General features: G+C 42.4%; 1 protein-coding gene across 1 annotated transcript in view; it reads left to right on the top strand.

Moving 5' to 3' along the window:
* Window positions 1-20,515, top strand: part of LOC135542364 (receptor-type tyrosine-protein phosphatase T-like) — a 553,030-nt gene that overhangs the window by 340,683 nt on the left and 191,832 nt on the right. The window contains exon 13 of the mRNA XM_064969287.1: window positions 5,008-5,044. Within this exon, the coding sequence (XP_064825359.1) occupies window positions 5,008-5,044 (37 nt within the window). The remainder of the gene's footprint in view (window positions 1-5,007; window positions 5,045-20,515) is intronic.

Below are 20,515 nucleotides of genomic sequence, written 5' to 3'. Positions count from 1 at the left end.
TTGGCTCCATCCATCTTCCCATCAATTTTAACCATCTTCTCTGTCCCTGCTGAAGAAAAGCAGGCCCAAACCATGATGCTGCCACCACCATGTTTGACAGTGGGGATGGTGTGGTCAGGGTGATGAGCTGTGTTGCTTTTACGCCAAACATGACGTTTTGCATTGTTGCCAAAAAGTTCAATTTTGGTTTCATCTGACCAGAGCACCTTCTTCCACATATTTGGTGTGTCTCCCAGGTGGCTTGTGGCAAACTTTAAACAACACTTTTTATGGATATCTTTAAGAAATGGCTTTCTTCTTGCCACTCTTCCATAAAGGCCAGATTAGTGCAATATACGACTGATTGTTGTCCTATGGACAGAGTCTCCCACCTCAGCTGTAGCTCTCTGCAGTTCATCCAGAGTGATCATGGGCCTCTTGGCTGCATCTCTGATCAGTCTTCTCCTTGTATGAGCTGAAAGTTTAGAGGGACGGCCAGGTCTTGGTAGATTTGCAGTGGTCTGATACTCCTTCCATTTCAATATTATCGCTTGCACAGTGCTCCTTGGGATGTTTAAAGCTTGAGAAATCTTTTCTGTATCCAAATCCGGCTTTAAACTTCTTCACAACAGTATATCGGACCTGCCTGGTGTGTTCCTTGTTCTTCATGATGCTCTCTGCGCTTTTAACGAACCTCTGAGACTATCACAGTGTAGGTGCATTTATACGGAGACTTGATTACACACAGGTGGATTGTATTTATCATCATTAGTCATTTAGGTCAACATTGGATCATTCAGAGATCCTCACTGAACGTCTGGAGAGAGTTTGCTGCACTGAAAGTAAAGGGCTGAATAATTTTGCACGCCCAATTTTTCAGTTTTTAATTTGTTAAAAAAGTTTGAAATATCCAATAAAATGTCGTTCCACTTCATGATTGTGTCCCACTTGTTGATTCTTCACAAAAAAATACAGTTTTATATATTTATGTTTGAAGCCTGAAATGTGGCAAAAGGTCGCAAAGTTCAAGGGTGCCGAATACTTTCGCAAGGCACTGTATAAGTCATTTTTTGGTTAAGTTGTACTTTAAATGATGTTTACTTAAGTATTTTACACCACTGCCAATTGTGTCAAATATGTAAGTTGAAAACATTGTTAAAAGCTCGGTTTGTTTGTGTGGGTGTCCCTACAGTGGTTCGTGCTTTAAAAGTTTCAGCCTACTGCAGCACAGCTTACTTGGTGCGCAGAATTCTATGGCATGCTATTTAAGTGCCATCCTCTGGTACCATGCTAGTTAGTGCTAGTTTGACCACCAAAGGGCATCTTTGAGAAGCATTTGATAGCCTTCAATAGTGGCTGTAGTAGATAATTTAAAACTTTTTTTGCAGAACATAGTATATGGGACTGATTTTAAGAAATGTTGCTAAATTAATTTGATAAATATTATGGTGTATCTATTCCACGAAAAAAAAAAATCTGGGTTTCGTTAGGATGGAAAGGAAATTATGGCGCTGTAGGAAAATATGGTGCTGTACAACATGACAGTCGGGAGTACAGGGTTCAATTCCCCGATGGGGAGGAAGGAGTAGACTTTCCTTGTAAATAGGAATTTGTTCTTAACTGACTTGCCTAGTTAAATAAAGGTTATACTAAGAGCATAACATTTCTACACCATAATTGTAGTCTAACCAATACCCAAAATAAAAATCTCAAGACAAGTCCCCATGCTTGACTCAGAGCAGTGCGAAACGGTGCTAAAATAATTGTAGGCTATTGCTTCAAATCCTATTGCTTCTAACTTCAATATGCTCTTTAAATAAATAAGACCTACACCACTTTTAACAGCACATTACTCAACACTAGTGAGACTCATGCCGCCTACGGTAGGCCTACAGTATAACAAAAAATATGATGTGATTCTCTGCCAATAACTACATATTTGAGGATTCTAAATGAAAACCAAAAGCCGCCTCATTGGTCTCCCGGTGGCGGCCGGCATGGGTATCTGCAGCAACGCATTTTGCATTGCCGTGACTTAGACAGCTGTGCCACTGGGGAGGCCCTGTATCAAAATACAGAGAGGTGGTTGTAAAGGTATATTGTACTGCTAATAGCACATAATGGGCTATTATAATACTGTATATGGTGTCCAGGTCAGGATAACAAAAACATTTCTTTATTAAAGACTATCAGAAAGAATGTTGGTACTTATTTATTTTGATCCAAAGCCATGAATGAGTGAGTCACGCCGCTTTGTGTAGGTGCCTCTATATGACTGTGCCATCAACTTGATAATATATAATGATTGTGAGCGATTGCAATCTGAATACAGGCCAAAATAATATTTGTAAAGGCCAAAACATGTATTTCTGTTTTTCGAGGGAGAGAAACACTGGGCCAATTGTGCGCCACCCTGTGGAACTCCTAACCATGGTCGGATGTGATGCATAATAATACTTTTGGGGGTATTATTTGTTTTGTCTTTTCTGGTGGATTAAATTGAAATTGCAACCAATCACGGGCCAGTTATGATACAGCCAACCTAACTTAGAAATACATTTGACGATAGAATTCTCCCCCTACCCTCCTTCTAGGCAAGCCCATTGTCCAACTACCTGCTAATAGCCATAATAGCGCTATACAACGTAACCATTGTTTGAAACCGGTGTTTGAAAGAGTATTTTCCAGTAAGCAACCATTTGTTTACTTTCATTAGACAACTTTGTTGCAATATTTCTGTAATTCAGTGATATTTATTCCCATAGTAATTTGTCATGAATCCATAACTAGGGAATGTTTCCCTAGTCACCACCATTATTAATGCAATGTCCCTTAAATTGCTGCCCCCTTCCTCCTGCTCCCTTTCCCATGGGCTAGGGCCATCTTCTGTGCACGGCTCTGTGACCCATCCTGTGCCCCCTGCCATTGTGCCTTGAACCTTGTGCGATTTCAGTGGATACAGATGGTGAACTGCAAAGCAATCCCAATGTGCACCACTCGGGAGCCTTGACCTATATGACCAATAAATATTGTCCAGCTAATAACAGGGTCAATAATATATCTGTGAGGATATCCAAGGTGCTTTTATATAATACTAAATTAATAATAATAATAATCTCTTTGTTTAAAAAATAAAAACATTTTGGCGATTATTTTGTTTTCAAATAACGTAAAATGAGCAAGAAAAAGGCCATTCTTGAACATGGGGTGAGACTTTGTTACTAATTTGTAAATAAAGCCAGTTTGTTATTTAGAATGATGTATTTCTGTTTTTAGAGGGCAAGAAACCAAAAACCTACAGTCATCTCATGGGTCGCCCAGTTGAGGGGGGCACGGGTATTGAACCAGCATCTGTAGCAACCCAGCTTGCACTGCTATGCAGTAACAGAACATTGGGCAACTCAGGCACTGTACAACGTGACCGGTCTGGAGCGGGCTACACTACTACAGTAAGAGCAATATAATCCTAACAAAATGAAATACTAGAAACCTTAGTGTAGCAACAGTTTTAGTAAGTAATACTGAAGTCGTGCACAACTATCAGATTCTATTTAGGTTTATGCCGCCCACTCATTGTCCTTTAGAGACACAGTAGGACCCAAAAGCATAATCAGTGCTCTAATGCCCTCTGTACTGATCTGGAGCATTGAAGTGTTGACGCAGGGTACCGTACTAAACCACAAAGTACCGCAGCATAATCGCAAAACTTTTAGTGGAGCAATCACTGTAACATTACTGAAAGACAAGAGCTGTGAATTGATCATTGGTTCACCAATCAGGGCCTTGATGGACCACGTGCCTTGGGGAGAACGTTTCTTTGAGACCATCACGTGACGTCCCCGGGACAAACCGGGAACTAGACAAAAACTTCCAAGGTCCCCTTGAGAACGTTCCCAGAGGGACCATCACATGACGTCCTGTGAACTAGTCATATGAAAGTCCTGGAACGTCCTAAAAAGGTCCTGACATGATCCTCAGTGAAGTCCTGGGAACTTACAGGGAACTAGACAAAGGTCCCCTAGAGAACGTTCCCTTGGGACCATTATGGGATGTTCTCGGAACGTCAGAGGGATAACGTCATGCTAAAACGCTCAAGGGACCTAATGGGAACGTCGCCGAAAGTCCTCAGGACGTCCCTGTATGCTGGGATGGTTTGATCAAAGTTTATTTAACATGACCATTTGCAGTGAAAAATTATTTACCAAGATTATTGTTGCCGTGGTAACTAATCTCCTCACACTGAGGTCCATTTGGGGACCTATTTTAGAGATGGCTGAGGTCTGGAAATAAAGGGATGGGGAGATATTGAGATAAGGGGAGGTAAAAGAGAGAAAGGGCCGGAGCAAGAGAAGCAGAGAGGGTGATGAACGATTGCAGCATCTGTGTGGCTGTGTGACAGGCCCTGAGCTACCATGTTGGCTCTGTATAGATCCTTTTACGGACCCTTTCGCTAATAAAAGACTGACAGCCAGCCCTGAGTGCAGCACACACACAGATATGACAATTATTTCTCTCAATGATAGATGTCGTTTCAGTGGTTGGTTTAGCGTTTCGCTAATAGCTTTTCTCCAAACGAAGTCTGGGACGTAAAGCCATCCACCCTATATATAGGGCTAGGTTTTCCTAACTTCATGTGAAATCCAAGTTTAAAGTTGGAGAGAAATAGCTTTATTTAATCAAATGCTATAATGGTGCTATAAAAACATACAGTAGGACTACTTGTAAAATGCACATGATGAGGTACTTACGGGTTATGGTAACCCAAAAAGATTGAGACCCTCAACTGATCTTGTGGATGCCATTTGGAGCACAAATGCCTTTACTGCTTTAGGGGTCAGCAGTTTTTAAGTGTACACAGTACTATGACTGAAATGTCTGTATTTCTGAACCCTTTCCCCATTCCCATTCTTCTCTTGTGCCGTCTTGTTGTATTTCAGCCCCAAGTCCAGTGGAACGTGACAAGAGTGATGGACATAACTGTGTTGGGACAATATAATTGAACAACTATGTCTGTTTCTGTCCTTTCAGGAAACCAAAATCAACTGTGTGAGACTGGCTACTAAAGGTATGAGCACTCTTCTTACATTTTCCATGCGTAGGAAGTAAATTACTTGATGCAATGAAATCAGAGATATACATGTTTAACAACAACTCGGCCCAATGAATGCAAATTGTATTGAGAGTGGTATATGTACACCTGCATAGAGGTAGACTTTCCCTATTTTAAAGGCATACGTGACCACAAGCCCCACAATCTTTTCAGTGTTGAACCTGCATGGTTTCGGTCTATACAGTCCAAGATTCTGTGCAGCTTTTCTTTTTCTCTCCATTCCACTTCTTTTCTTTTCTCTGAACCATCTTTATAAAAGAACACATTAAGGATCAGTCGTATCGTAGGACAACATCCATTAATGTAATGGATGTGACAAAAACTAAAAACAGGTTCACGCATTTCACCATTTAATTATTATGTTTGATTTCCTCCCATTTTCTTTTTAAGTTGCTGCTTATTTTTTTAGACATACATACAATTGTGCATTGACGATAATCTTCTTATTTAGTTGTCAATTTTCCTGTTTTCTTTTGTCTGTGTCAAACATTTATCCTCATCAGTGGGCTTTTTCCTTTCTTTTCTCTTACCATCCTTCTGTTATGAATTGAGCTCTTTACAATGATTAGAGTCTATACTTGTAGACACACTGATTGTGTGTCTGCTTTGGAAAATACATGTATTTTAAACCTTGTGACCCTTCATCTGTTCAAGTACAAATACACGGCTTGATTATTTCAATATGAATGGATTTTATAGTTTTATACTTTATAGAATCAAATAATAATAATTGTTAACATGGGATTCTTGAGCTTCTTGTTCGCTAACACCAAGGAAATGTTGCTGAGATTGAGGCTGTCCTAATACGGACACCATAAAAGTTGAGGTCCAATTTTGGATCGAAACTGCCACAAAGTTCAAACATATTTTGTGTTCTTTTCCATGTTTTACTCCATCTCCTTTTATCCTTCTTCCAGTCAGAATCAACAGTTAATACTAATGTTTGCATTCCAATGTCCCATTCACATGCACTGAGAATCAAACCTCTAAAATATTCCTCTGAAGTAGATTTATAGAGCCAAAGATGCTATTAGAAGCACTTCTACTACTTGGCCTTTTTCCTTTAATGGAAGCTATCAGAATCTTGTTGAAATTAATATATTCAACCATCTATATATACTGTATAATCATAATGCCCATAGTTTTCTTCAAGGTGTTGATTTTTTTCCTACTACTGTGCTAAATGTGAAATTGAAACGATGAAGGCGACTTTTTTAGAAACATTTTCTTTGTTTCTTTTTTCTCTCATGCATGCTGACCGGGAATTATAAACCTTGTTCTTAGTGGTAATAGGTAGGGGACAAAATACCACGCCGTACATACTTGTCATCCCCAGTGAAGGTGATTATTGCTCGATAGACAGATTTCTTTCTTCTGTTATTTTACAGACATTACTTTGGTTGTTCCCTCCTACTTCTCTGTTTGTATTTTTATTTTCTCTCTTTCCTCATCTTAATGCATTTGTTTGCATGTCTGGTCCACAAAAGTGTAGCTGGCTGTCATTGATTCCATTGAGACTAATGTAGATTGGTGCCATAAGTATATATGGTAATCGTCCCTCTTATTATTGTCATTGTTTGTTTATTTAAAAATCCCTGACATTTGTTTGACCCATAGTTGTCTTGTAGTTTTGCTCATGGATGTATTAATCTTTTCGGCTGATTTGAATATGTATCTATTTTTCCGTTATACATTTGGTAGAAAAACAGATATAGACACGGCTTAAACACAAATATCTGACAAAAATTGGGTTATTTTCATCTACCACAATCTCTTTATGATTGTCATTTTTCTTTTTTCGTGGCTAGAACATTATTTTGTACTTTTTTATCATCCAAGTGCCATATGCAAAAATGGTTCACTATAACTGTAAAGCAAGATCGTAAATTAAGTTATTCAGTTATCATGGCAAATGCTCAAATGTCTGAACTTTATTTTCAAATATTTAGGTCTGACTTACTACAAGGAACGCAATACAGTGTAATTATTGCGTTACAATAGGGATGAGTCAAGATAAGCTCTAGTATGTCTCTGAGCAAAACATCCAAAAGCTTGACACATTATGTCAACCCCCTCCCTTCCTTTCCAAATTGAGTCTGCATTTACTCACCCAAACATCCTCCATACAACTGTTGTGCAACCTGCCTATGCTCCACCCTCACTGTTTGTCACCGGTGCGCTCCCTGAATGGAACATCATACCAGTTAGCTACTCTCCTGTCTGGCTAGATATTATAGACCAATGACCTGTGGTTGTAATGTCTGTACACCACATTTCTACACTTCTTTGCCATAATCCACAAGGAATCATGTTCTAACCTTGTTCATCCATATATTGTCTGTGAATGTCAGCTACCATTTATATGTGCCATACAGATTTACACATTTAACATACAGATTGTGTATGTAGAGTTTTTGCTTCTTGTGTCATGCTGTGTTGTGAGGACGTATGAGTTGCTTGACATGTGTGTGCACTTCAAAAGGATGAGGTACAATACCTCCTCCCCCACCTCTCCCCTCTCCATAACTCCAAACCTTATCACAGAGTACAGCTTGCTTGCTCTTGATTCAGAGGTAATGCTGTTTTCTCCAATGGGGCTGGTGCCAATGTATATATGTTTTGCTTTGTGTCACTGTGTTTGGTGTTGCTTTACTTACCATTGGAGCTTTGCTTTGGTACATGGAGATCTGACTGCATAGACTTAACATGGTCAGGAAAGTCTGACCGTGTATAGTGTATGCAGACATCCCAACCCGGTATCTAGTCGGTAGACTTTGTGAGGTGTTGCCTTATGCTAAGTTTGCCCTTATACACTTCGATGAGTTTCCCATCTACCTCAATGTGTAGTGACAAAATGTTCAATGGCTGTGACTTAAATCGGAAAATGGTTGCTGGAAATCACTTCCTGGTGTCTAGGGAAAAGAACATCTAGGTTAGATGAACAAGTTGGCAATAAAGACAGTGTGGAGAATGAACAGACCATTTTAATTGTACAGAATACATTTTATTGACATCTGTTTGGTATTTACCTTTGAGCACACCCAGCAAACAGGGAACATCCTAAGGACATTCGGCAACGTTTCCATTAGGTTACTTTAAGAGTTTCGGCGAGACGTTATCCCACTGACATTCTAAGAATGTTCTAGGGAAATTACATTATCCTAGGGACCATAACAGTACGTTCAGCACAGGTCCCAGTTGGTCGCAGTATAACATTATAATAAGGTATTTTGATGTCAATTAGGGAACATTATGAAAAGGTTCCTATTTGGTTCTGATAAGATGTGGGACATCCATGTGACATTCAATGACCACAAGGGGATGTTTCATGATGGTCAAGGGAAAGTCGCATGATGGTCCCAAGGGAAAGTTCTCGAGGGACATTTGGCTAGTTCCATGTAAGTTATCAGGACATCATGTCAGGACCTGTTTAAGACGTTCTCAGGACTTTCATTTTACTAGTCATTAGTATTTTATTAGGATCCCTATTAGCTACTGCTAAAGCAGCAGCTACTCTTCCTGGGGTCCACACAAACATAAAGCATGACATAATACATAACATTAATAGAGAAGTACAGCACAAGGACGTAACTACATACAGTTGAAGTAATTTTTCCAACAACTGTTTATAGACAGATTCTTTCACTTATAATTCACAGTAAGTTTACATACACTAAATTTACTGTGCCTTTAATAATTATCCACTTCGGGCTAGGGGGCAGTATTTTCACGTCCGGATGAAAAGCATGCCCAAAGTAAACTGCCTGATACTCAGGCCCAGAAGCTAGGATATGCATGCAATTGGTAGAGTAGATAGAAAACACTCTAACGTTTCTAAAATGGTTTGAATGATGTCTGTGAGTATAACAGAACTGATATGGCAGGCAAAAGCCTGAGAAAAATCCATCCAGGATTTTTTTTGTCAGAGGTAACAGTGTTTTCAATGGGATTTCTATGTGGATCTAGATTTCTAAGTGCACTTGCTTGCAGTTCCTATGGCTTCCACTGGATGTCAACAGTCTTTAGAAATTGGTTGATGTTTTTCCTTTGAGAAATTAAGAAATAGGACTATACAGAACGAGGGTCGAGTCTAGTGTACTGTTTGTTAGGGGTGAGCGAACTGAAAGCTCGCTCCACTTTGTTTTCGTCCGGTATTGAAGTTTATCCCGTCTTAAATTTTATTGATTATTTACGTTAAAAAATAGCAACTGTTGTATTAGGAAAGTTGTTTGAAATGTTTGGAACAAGTTTACAGGTAACTTATTAGATATTTTGTAGTCATGTTGCGCGAGTTGGAACCAGTGTTTTTCTGGATCAAATGTGCCAAATAAATGGACATTTTGGAGAAATAATTACATTTTTACATTTACATTTAAGTCATTTAGCAGACGCTCTTATCCAGAGCGACTTACAAATTGGTGAATTCACCTTCTGACATCCAGTGGAACAGCCACTTTACAATAGTGCATCTAAATCATTTAAGGGGGGGTGAGAAGGATTACTTTATCCTATCCTAGGTATTCCTTGAAGAGGTGGGGTTTCAGGTGTCTCCGGAAGGTGGTGATTGACTCCGCTGTCCTGGCGTCGTGAGGGAGTTTGTTCCACCATTGGGGGCCAGAGCAGCGAACAGTTTTGACTGGGCTGAGCGGGAACTGTACTTCCTCAGTGGTAGGGAGGCGAGCAGGCCAGAGGTGGATGAACGCAGTGCCCTTGTTTGGGTGTAGGGCCTGATCAGAGCCTGGAGGTACTGCGGTGCCGTTCCCCTCACAGTTCCGTAGGCAAGCACCATGGTCTTGTAGCGGATGCGAGCTTCAACTGGAAGCCAGTGGAGAGAGCGGAGGAGCGGGGTGACGTGAGAGAACTTGGGAAGGTTGAACACCAGACGGGCTGCGGCGTTCTGGATGAGTTGTAGGGGTTTAATGGCACAGGCAGGGAGCCCAGCCAACAGCGAGTTGCAGTAATCCAGATGGGAGATGACAAGTGCCTGGATTAGGACCTGCGCCGCTTCCTGTGTGAGGCAGGGTCGTACTCTGCGGATGTTGTAGAGCATGAACCTACAGGAACGGGCCACCGCCTTGATGTTAGTTGAGAACGACAGGGTGTTGTCCAGGATCACGCCAAGGTTCTTAGCGCTCTGGGAGGAGGACACAATGGAGTTGTCAACCGTGATGGCGAGATCATGGAACGGGCAGTCCTTCCCCGGGAGGAAGAGCAGCTCCGTCTTGCCGAGGTTCAGCTTGAGGTGGTGATCCGTCATCCACATTGATATGTCTGCCAGACATGCAGAGATGCGATTCGCCACCTGGTCATCAGAAGGGGGAAAGGAGAAGATTAATTGTGTGTCGTCTGCATAGCAATGATAGGAGAGACCATGTGAGGTTATGACAGAGACAAGTGACTTGGTGTACCTGTCAGGTAGGACGCAATCCAAGCGTGGGCCGCGCCGGAGATGCCCAACTCGGAGAGGGTGGAGAGGAGGATCTGATGGTTCACAGTATCGAAGGCAGCCGATAGGTCTAGAAGGATGAGAGCAGAGGAGAGAGAGTTGGCTTTAGCAGTGCGGAGCGCCTCCGTGATACAGAGAAGAGCAGTCTCAGTTGAATGACTAGTCTTGAAACCTGACTAATTTGGATCAAGAAGGTCATTCTGAGAGAGATAGCGGGAGAGCTGACCAAGGACGGCACGTTCAAGAGTTTTGGAGAGAAAAGAAAGAAGGGATACTGGTCTGTAGTTGTTGACATCGGAGGGATCGAGTGTAGGTTTTTTCAGAAGGGGTGCAACTCTCGCTCTCTTGAAGACGGAAGGGACGTAGCCAGCGGTCAGGGATGAGTTGATGAGCGAGGTGAGGTAAGGGAGAAGGTCTCCGGAAATGGTCTGGAGAAGAGAGGAGGGGATAGGGTCAAGCGGGCAGGTTGTGGGCGGCCGGCCGTCACAAGAAGCGAGATTTCATCTGGAGAGAGAGGGGAGAAAGAGGTCAGAGCACAGGGTAGGGCAGTGTGAGCAGAACCAGCGGTGTCGTTTGACTTAGCAAACGAGGATCGGATGTCGTCGACCTTCTTTTCAAAATGGTTGACGAAGTCATCTGCAGAGAGGGAGGAGGGGGGGGGAGGGGGAGGAGGATTCAGGAGGGAAGAGAAGGTGGCAAAGAGCTTCCTAGGGTTAGAGGCAGATGCTTGGAATTTAGAGTGGTAGAAAGTGGCTTTAGCAGCAGAGACAGAGGAGGAAAATGTAGAGAGGAGGGAGTGAAAGGATGCCAGGTCCGCAGGGAGGCAAGTTTTCCCTCATTTCCACTTGGCTGCCCGGAGCACTGTTCTGTGAGCTCGCAATGAGTCGTCGAGCCACAGAGCGGGAGGGGAGGACCGAGCCGGCCTGGAGGATAGGGGACATAGAGAGTCAAAGGATGCAGAAAGGGAAGAGAGGAGGGTTGAGGAGGCAGAATCAGGAGATAGGTTGGAGAAGGTATGAGCAGAGGGAAGAGATGATAGGATGGAAGAGGAGAGAGTAGCGGGGGGAGAGAGAGCGAAGGTTGGGACGGCGCGATACCATCCGAGTAGGGGCAGTGTGGGAAGTGTTGGATGAGAGCGAGAGGGAAAAGGATACAAGGTAGTGGTCGGAGACTTGGAGGGGAGTTGCAATGAGGTTAGTGGAAGAACAGCATCTAGTAAAGATGAGGTCGAGCGTATTGCCTGCCTTGTGAGTAGGGGGAAGGTGAGAGGGTGAGGTCAAAAGAGGAGAGGAGTGGAAAGAAGGAGGCAGAGAGGAATGAGTCAAAGGTAGACGTGGGGAGGTTAAAGTCGCCCAGGACTGTGAGAGGTGAGCCGTCCTCAGGAAAGGAGCTTATCAAGGCATCAAGCTCATTGATGAACTCTCCGAGGGAACCTGGAGGGCGATAAATGATAAGGATGTTAAGCTTGAAAGGGCTGGTAACTGTGACAGCATGGAATTCAAAGGAGGCGATAGACAGATGGGTAAGGGGAGAAAGAGAGAATGACCACTTGGGAGAGATGAGGATCCCGGTGCCACCACCCCGCTGACCAGAAGCTCTCGGGGTGTGCGAGAACACGTGGGCGGACGAAGAGAGAGCAGTAGGAGTAGCAGTGTTATCTGTGGTGATCCATGTTTCCGTCAGTGCCAAGAAGTCGAGGGACTGGAGGGAGGCATAGGCTGAGATGAACTCTGCCTTGTTGGCCGCAGATCGGCAGTTCCAGAGGCTACCGGAGACCTGGAACTCCACGTGGGTCGTGCGCGCTGGGACCACCAGATTAGGGTGGCCGCGGCCACGCGGTGTGGAGCGTTTGTATGGTCTGTGCAGAGAGGAGAGAACAGGGATAGATAGACACATAGTTGACAGGCTACAGAAGAGGCTACGCTAATGCAAAGGAGATTGGAATGACAAGTGGACTACACGTCTCGAATGTTCAGAAAGTTAAGCTTACGTAGCAAGAATCTTATTGACTAAAATGATTGAAATGATACAGTACTGCTGGAGTAGGCTAGCTGGCAGTGGCTGCGTTGTTGACTTTGTAGGCTAGCTGGCAGTGGCTGCGTTGTTGACACTACACTAATCAAGTCGTTCCGTCGAGTATAATAGTTTCTACAGTGCTGCTATTCGGGGGCTAGCTGGCTAGCTAGCAGTGTTGATTACGTTACGTTACGTTAAAAGAACGACAATAGCTGGCTAGCTAACCTAGGAAATAGCTCTAGACTACACAGTTGTCTTAGATACAAAGACGGCTATGTAGCTAGCTAGCTACGATCAAACAAATCAAACCGTTGTACTGTAATGAAGTGAAATGAAAATAATGACGGAATTTATCGAACAAAAGGACCATTTGTGATGTTTATGGGACGTATTGGAGTGCCAACAAAAGACGATCTTCAAAGGTAAGGCATGAATTATATCGTTATTTCTGCGTTTTGTGTTGCGCCTGGCGGGTTGAAATATGAATGTCATGTGTTTGTTTTGTGGATTGCTATCCTCAGATAATCGCATGGTTTGCTTTCGCCGTAAAACCTTTTTGAAATCTGACACGTTGAATGGATTAACAACAAGTGTAGCTTTAATTAACCGTAACAGGTTTAAACAGCTTGGAAAATTCCAGAAAATGATGTCAGGGCTTTAGAAGCTTCTGATAGGCTAATTGACATATTTTGAGTCAATGGGAGGTGTTCCTGTGGATGTATTTCAAGGCCAACCTTCAAACTCAGTGCCTCTTTGCTTGACATCATGGGAAAATCAAAAGAAATCAGCCAAAAAATAATAATTGTAGACCTCCACAAGTCTGGATCTTCCTTGGGAGGAATTTATAAATGCCTGAAGGTACCACGTTCATCTGTACAAACAATAGTACATAAGTATAAACACCATGGGACCATGCAGCTGTCATACCGCTCAGGAAGGTCTCCTAGAGATGCACGTACTTTGGTGCGAATAGTTCAAATCAATCCCAAAACAACAGCAAACGACCTTGTGAAGTTGCTGAAGGAAACAGGTACAAAAGTATCTTTATCCACAGTAAAACAAATTATATATTGACATAAACTGAAAGGCCACACAGCAAGGAAGAAGCCACTGCTCCAACACCTCCATAAAAAAGCCAGACTACGGTTTGCAGCTACACATGGGGACAAAGATCGTACTTTTTGTAGTAATGTCCTGTGGTTTGATGAAACAAAACTAAAACTGTTTGGCCATAATGACCATCGTTATGTTTGGAGGAAAAAGGGGAGGCTTGCAAGCCGAAGAAAACCATACCCAACCGTGAAGCACAGGGGTGGCAGCATCATGTTGTGGGGGTGCTTTGCTGCAGGAGGGACTGGTGCACTTCACAAAATAGATGGCCTCATGAGGAAGGACATATATATGTGTGGATATGTGGATATATTGAAGCAACATCTCAAGACATCAGTCAGGAAGTTAAAGCTTGGTCGCAAATGGGTCTTCCAAATGGACAATGACCCCAAGCATACTTCCAAAGTTGTTTCAAAATGGCTTAAGGACAACAAAGTCAAGGTTTTGGAGTGGCCATCACAATGCCCTGACCTCAATACTATAGAACATTTGTGGACAGATCTGAAAAGGTGTGTGCGAGCAAGGAGGCCTACAAACCTGACTCAATTACACCAGCTCTGTCAGGAGGAATGGGCCTCACACAACTTATGTGGGAAGCTTGTGCATGTCTACCCGAAACGTTTGACCCAAGTTAAACAATATAAAGGCAATGCTACCAAGTACTAAGTCAGTGTATGTAAACTTCTGACCCACGGGGAATGTGATGAAAGAAATAAAAGCTGAAATAAATAATTCTCTCTACTATTATTCTGACATTTCACATTCTTAAAATAAAGTATTGACTGACCTAAAACAGGGGATTTTTACTAGGATGAAATGTCAGGAATTGTGAAAAACTGAGTTTAAATGTATTTGGCTAAGGTCAACTTCCAACTTCAACTGTACATGTAAAATAAGAATACACACTTTAAAACATTTATGACTTCGCCTTCCATGCATCATGTACTCAGGGTAATGTCAATACTGCAGACATTAATTTGACCATATATTTCATCCTTTGCTCTACTGTTACAATTGCTTTGTCTAAGGAGGTACTGATAACCTAATCTCATAGCAACCGTGAACTCAAAGATCCAAATTACGATCAGTTGATCGCAAGGGTACATTCTCTGGGGGAGCTAATAAAAATAACACAAGGAATAAATACACAATGAGTAACGATAACTAGGCTACATACACTGGATATCAGTTGATGTGCAGGGGTACGAGGCAATTGAGGTACAGTACATATAGGTATAGGGGTGAAGAGACGAGGCAACTTTGTGAACAAATCAAAATTCTAATCAAATTGTATTTGTTTGTGTAGACTAACAGTGAAACGCTTACAGTAGTTACAGGCTCTTCCCAATAATGCAAAGATAATAAATAAAATAAGAAAAAAACATGAGTAATAAATAATAATATATATGTACACATTACCGGTCCAAAGTTTAGACACACCTTCTCATTCATGGGTTTTTCTTTATTTTTTTACTGTTTTCTACATTATAGAATAATAGTGAAGACATCAAAACTACGAAAAACACATATGGAGTCATGTAGTAACATACAAAGTGTTAAACAAATCCAAATATATTTATTTAAAGTAGCCACACTTTACCTTGATGACAGCTTTCCACACTATTGGCATTCTCTCAACCAGCTCCCCTTGGAATGCTTGAAGGAGTTCCCACATATGCTGGGCATTTTTTGGCTGCTTTTCTGTCATTGCGGTCCAACTCATCCTAAACCATCTCAATTGGGTTGAGGTCGGGTGATTGTGGAGGCCAGGTCATCTGATGCAGCACTCCATCACTCTCCTTCTTGGTCAAATAGCCCTTACACAGCCTGGAGGTGTGTTGGGACATTGTCCTGTTGAAAATCAAATGATAGTTCCACTAAGCGCAAACCAGATGGGATGGCGTATTGCTGCAGAATGCTGTGGTAGCCATATTGGTTAAGTGTGCATTGAACTATAAATAAATCACTAAGTGTCAATAACAAAGCACCCCCACACCTCCTCCTCCATGCTTCATGGTGGGAACTAAAGATGTGAAGATCATCCGTTCACCTACTCTGTGTCTCACAAAGACATGACTGGAACCTAAAATCTCAAATTTTGACTCATCAGACCAAAATACAGATTTCCACCGGTCTAATGTCCATTGCTCGTGTTTCTTGGACCAAGCAGGTCTCCTCTTATTATTGGTGTCATTTAGTAGTGGTTTATTTGCAGGAATTCGACCATGAAGACCTGATTTACTCAGTCTCCTCTGAACAGTTGGCGTTGAGATGTTACTTTGAACTTTGTGAAGCATTGATTTGGGCTGCAATTTCTGAGGCTGTTAACTCTAATGAACTTATCCTCTGCAGCAGCGGTAACTCTGGGTCTTCCTTTCCTGTGACGGTCCCCATCAGAGCCAGTTTTGTCATAGTGATTGATGGTTTTAGGTCTTGAAATATTTCATATTGACTGGCCTTCATGTCTTAATGTAATGATGGAATGTTGTTTCTCTGCTTATTTGAGCAATTCTTGGCATAATATGGACTTCGTCTTTTACCAAATCTTTTGTATACCTTGTCACAGCACTGATTGGCTCAAACATATTAAGGAAGCCAGGAGGCCGCATTAAGAAATTACACAAATTAACTTTTAAGAAGGCACACCTATAAATTGAAAGGGGGGTGCGGATAACCGTACAACACCTGGAATGGTGACAGGCCTGTGGAAGATCACTGGAGAGTGTTGTGTGCGTACTCCACACAGGGAAGATGCTGACTCCAAGTGGCGGGGTTGGCAGACACACAGCACCGTAAGGTGGTCTCTAGATCCTGGTTCACCCGCTCCATTTCACCATTGGACTGAGGGTGATATCCCAAGGACAGACTGGCTGATGACCCCAGAAGAGTACAGAATGACCTCCAGAATCTGGAGGCAAACTGGGGGCCCCGGTTGGAGACTATGAGGAGGAAGTCCGTGAAGGGGGAAAACATGCTGAATGACTAGCTGAGCAGTCTCACGGGCAGATGGAAGCTTAGGAAGTGGAATGAAATCTACCGCCTTGGAAAAGCAGTGACCAGGATAACCGTGTGGCTCCCTGAGTCTGGAAGGCCCATGATGAAAGTCGTAGAGAGATAAGACCAGGTTCAAGAAGTTATTGGCAACTGATAAAGAAGCCCCAAAGGCAGCTGACGAGGAGTCTTGTTCCGGGTGCAGGTCAGACAAGCAGCCACGAAGGTCCAAGTGTCCGCCTCCGCCAAGGGACAACATAACCTCCTCCTCAAAAACTCTAGCGTTCGCTGCCCTCCCAGATGAGAGGTGAGAAGCGACGAGAGAGCCCACTGAAGTACCTTGGACCGTGCCCAAATAGGGACAAAAAGTCTGTTAAGTGGACAGCTGTCTGGAACTGTCTCTCTACCATGCGCCTCCCTCACTACAGTCTCTATACCCCAGGACACCGGTGTGAGGTTGAGCGACCTGGGGATGATGGATTCAAGTGGCCAATCCTCACTGGAGCTGGGAAACTGTCAAGAAAGGGCATCTGGCTTCACGTTCACGGACGGTAAGATAACGTGGATCTGAACTGAGTGAAGAAGAGAACCCAATGAGCCGGCCGGGGACTGAGGCATTTAGCCTCCTGGATGTAGGCTAGGTTCTTGTGGTCAGTCCAAAGGTGTGTTCCGAACCCTCCAACCAGTGCAGCCACTCCTCCAAAGGCAGTTTGACCGCAAGAAGCTCCCGATTTCCGATATCATAGTTTCTCTCCGCTTTACTTTTAGAATGTGAAATGTCAGAATAATAGTGGAGAGAATGATTTATTTCTTTCATCACATTCCCAGTGGGTCAGAAGTTTACATACACTCAATTAGTATTTGGTAGCATTGCATTTAAATTGTTTAAATTGGGTCAAACCTTTTGGGTAGCCTTCCACAAGCTTCCCACAATAAGTTGGGTAATTTTGGCCCATTACTCCTGACAGAGCTGGTGTAACTGAGTCAGGTTTGTAGGCCTCCTAGCTCGTACACACTTTTTCAGTTCTGCCCACACATTTTCTATGGGATTGAGGTCAGGGCTTTGTGATGGCCACTACAATACCTTGACTTTGTTCTTCTTAAGTCATTTTTCCACAACTTTGGAAGTATGCTTAGGGTCATTGTCCATTATTTTCCTGCCTCGTGATGCCATCTATTTTGTGAAGTGCACCAGACCCTCCTGCAGCAAAGCACTCCCACAACATGATGCTGCCACTCCCTGTGCTTCACGGTTGGTGATGGTGTTCTTCCGCTTGCATGCCTCCCCCTTTTCCCTCCAAACAATGGTCAGAATGGCCTAACAGTTCCATTTTTGTTTAATCAGACCAGAGGACATTTCTCCAAAAAGTATGATCTTTGTCCCTATGTGCAGTTGCAAACCGTAGTCTGGCTTTTATATGGCGGTTTTGAAGCAATGACTTCTTCCTTGCTGAGCAGCCTTTCAGGTTATGTCGATATAAGACTCGTTTTTACTGTGGATATAAATGCTTTTGTACCTGTTTCCTCCAGCATCTTTACAAGGTCCTTTGCTGTTGTTCTGGGATTGATTTACACTTTTCGCACCGAAGTACGTTCATCTCTCGGAGAAAGAACACATCTCCTTCCTGAGCGGTATAACGGCTGCGTTGTCCCATGGTTTTTACTTGCATACTATTGTTTGTATAGATGAGTGTGGTACCTTCAGGCATTTGGAAATTGCTCTCAAGGAAGAACCAGACTTGTGGTGGTCTACATTTTTTTCTGAGGTCTTGGCTGATTTCTTTAGATTTCTTTCCATGATGTCAAGCAAAGAAGAACTGAGTTTGAAGGTAGGCCTTGAAATACATCCACAGGTACACCTCCAATTGACACAAATGATGTCAATTAGCCTATCAGAAGCATCTAAATCCATGACATCATTTTCTGGAACTTTCCAATCTGTTTAAAGGCACAGTCAACTTGGTGTGTGTAAACATCTGACCCACTGGAATTGTAATACAGTGAATTATAAGTGAAATAATCTGTCTGTAAACAATTGTTGGATAAATTACTCATGCCATGCACAAAGTAGATGTCCTAACCCACATGTCAAAACTACAGTTTGTTAACAAGAAATTTGTGGAGTGGTTGAATAACGAGCTTTAATGACTACAACCTAACATGGAAACCAAACCGGCTGCGTGCATGTGCCATCGTGCGCTATCGTGCATACATTTATTTTGTCCCCCCCCCCCCCACACACACCAAACGTGATCGCGACACGCAGTTTAAAATATCAAAACAAACTCTGAACCAATGACATTAATTTGGGGACAAGTCGAAAATCATTAAACATGCATGGCAATTTAGCTAGTTAGCTTGCTCTTGCTAGCTAACATTAATTTGTCTGATTTAGCTAGCTTGCTGTTGCTAGCTATTTTGTCCTGCGATATTAACATTGAGTTGTTATTTTGAAATGCACAAGGACCTCTACTCTGACAATTAATCCACACATTAAACGGCCAACCAAATCGTTTCTAGTCATCTCTCCTCCTTCCAGGCTTTTTCATCATTTAACTTATATGATGATCGCATCTAAACTTTCATTGTATTACCACGACTACCGGCAAAACAGTTAGTCTTTCATTTACGCACTTGGGTATAACTAATGAGGAGATGGCATGTGGGTACCTGCTTCTATAAACCAATGAGAAGATGGGAGAGGCAGGACTTTCAGCGCAATCTGCGTCAGAAATAGGAATGAGTTCTATTTGTGCAATAATTGAATAACATGGTTTTCTACATTTATTTTGCAACGCTCGCACAAGCGAAGTGCCCGGTCTGGTCAGCATGTGAGTGTATGTAAATTTTTGACTACAACTCTATATATACATTTCTTAAAAATATACATTTTCCTTTATTATTTTCCACTAACCTTACCCCCCTCCCCTAATTGGAGTAAACTAATGAACAACATTATATATACAGTACATACTATATGCATTTTACGGACACAACCTATTTTACAATAGTTATATTTTGTTTGTTTTTACTCCTGTCCTTCCTCTACCCTCAACCTCTCCCATCTATCTCTTAAAAAACCTCTTAGGGATAGTGAGACGCTAGCGTCTCAAGTGGCCAATAGCCTCGGGAAATGCATAGCGCCAAATTCAAATAAAACGAGATAAAACTCAAACTTTCATTAAATCTCACATGCAGGGTACTCAATTAAAGCTACACTCGTCGTGAATCCAGCCAACATGTCAGATTTTAAAAATGCTTTTCGGCGAATACATGAGAAGCTATTATCTGATTCCATGCACCCCCCCCCCCTGAACCACCTGAACGAGTTGTAAACAAAAGAATTAGCGTAGCCGGCGCTACACAAAACGCCAAAATAAAATATAAAACATGCATTTCCTTTGACGAGCTTCTTTGTTGGCACTCCAATATGTCCCATAAACATCACAATTGGTCCTTTATTTCGACCCAAAATGTCAATTTATAAAGCAGGTTTGATCCGGAAAAAAACTGCTTTCCAAAACACAACGTCACTACAAAACATTTCAAAAGTTGCCTATAAACTTTGCCAAAATATTTCAAACTACTTTTGTAATACAACTTTAGGTATTTTTAACGTTAATAATCGATCAAATTGTAGACGGGGCAATCTGTATTCGATAGAGAAAGTAAACAAAACATGCACCATTTTCCCTCTTGCGTAACTATCAACAGTGTAACGTTGTTCCAGGATGTGCCTCTTCTTCGTTTCACCAATGATTAACTTCAACCTAATTCCAAAGACTGGTGACATCCTGTGGAAGTCGTAGGAACTTTAAAATGGGCGCTATCTAATTTCCCTTGGCAAAGACAATCGGGGGAAC

Source organism: Oncorhynchus masou, chromosome 6 (assembly GCF_036934945.1).
Source record: "Oncorhynchus masou masou isolate Uvic2021 chromosome 6, UVic_Omas_1.1, whole genome shotgun sequence".
Classification (NCBI taxonomy): Eukaryota; Metazoa; Chordata; class Actinopteri; order Salmoniformes; family Salmonidae; genus Oncorhynchus; species Oncorhynchus masou.
The sequence above is the reverse complement of the archived record's forward strand: the minus strand, read 5'-3'. Positions and strand labels throughout refer to the sequence as shown.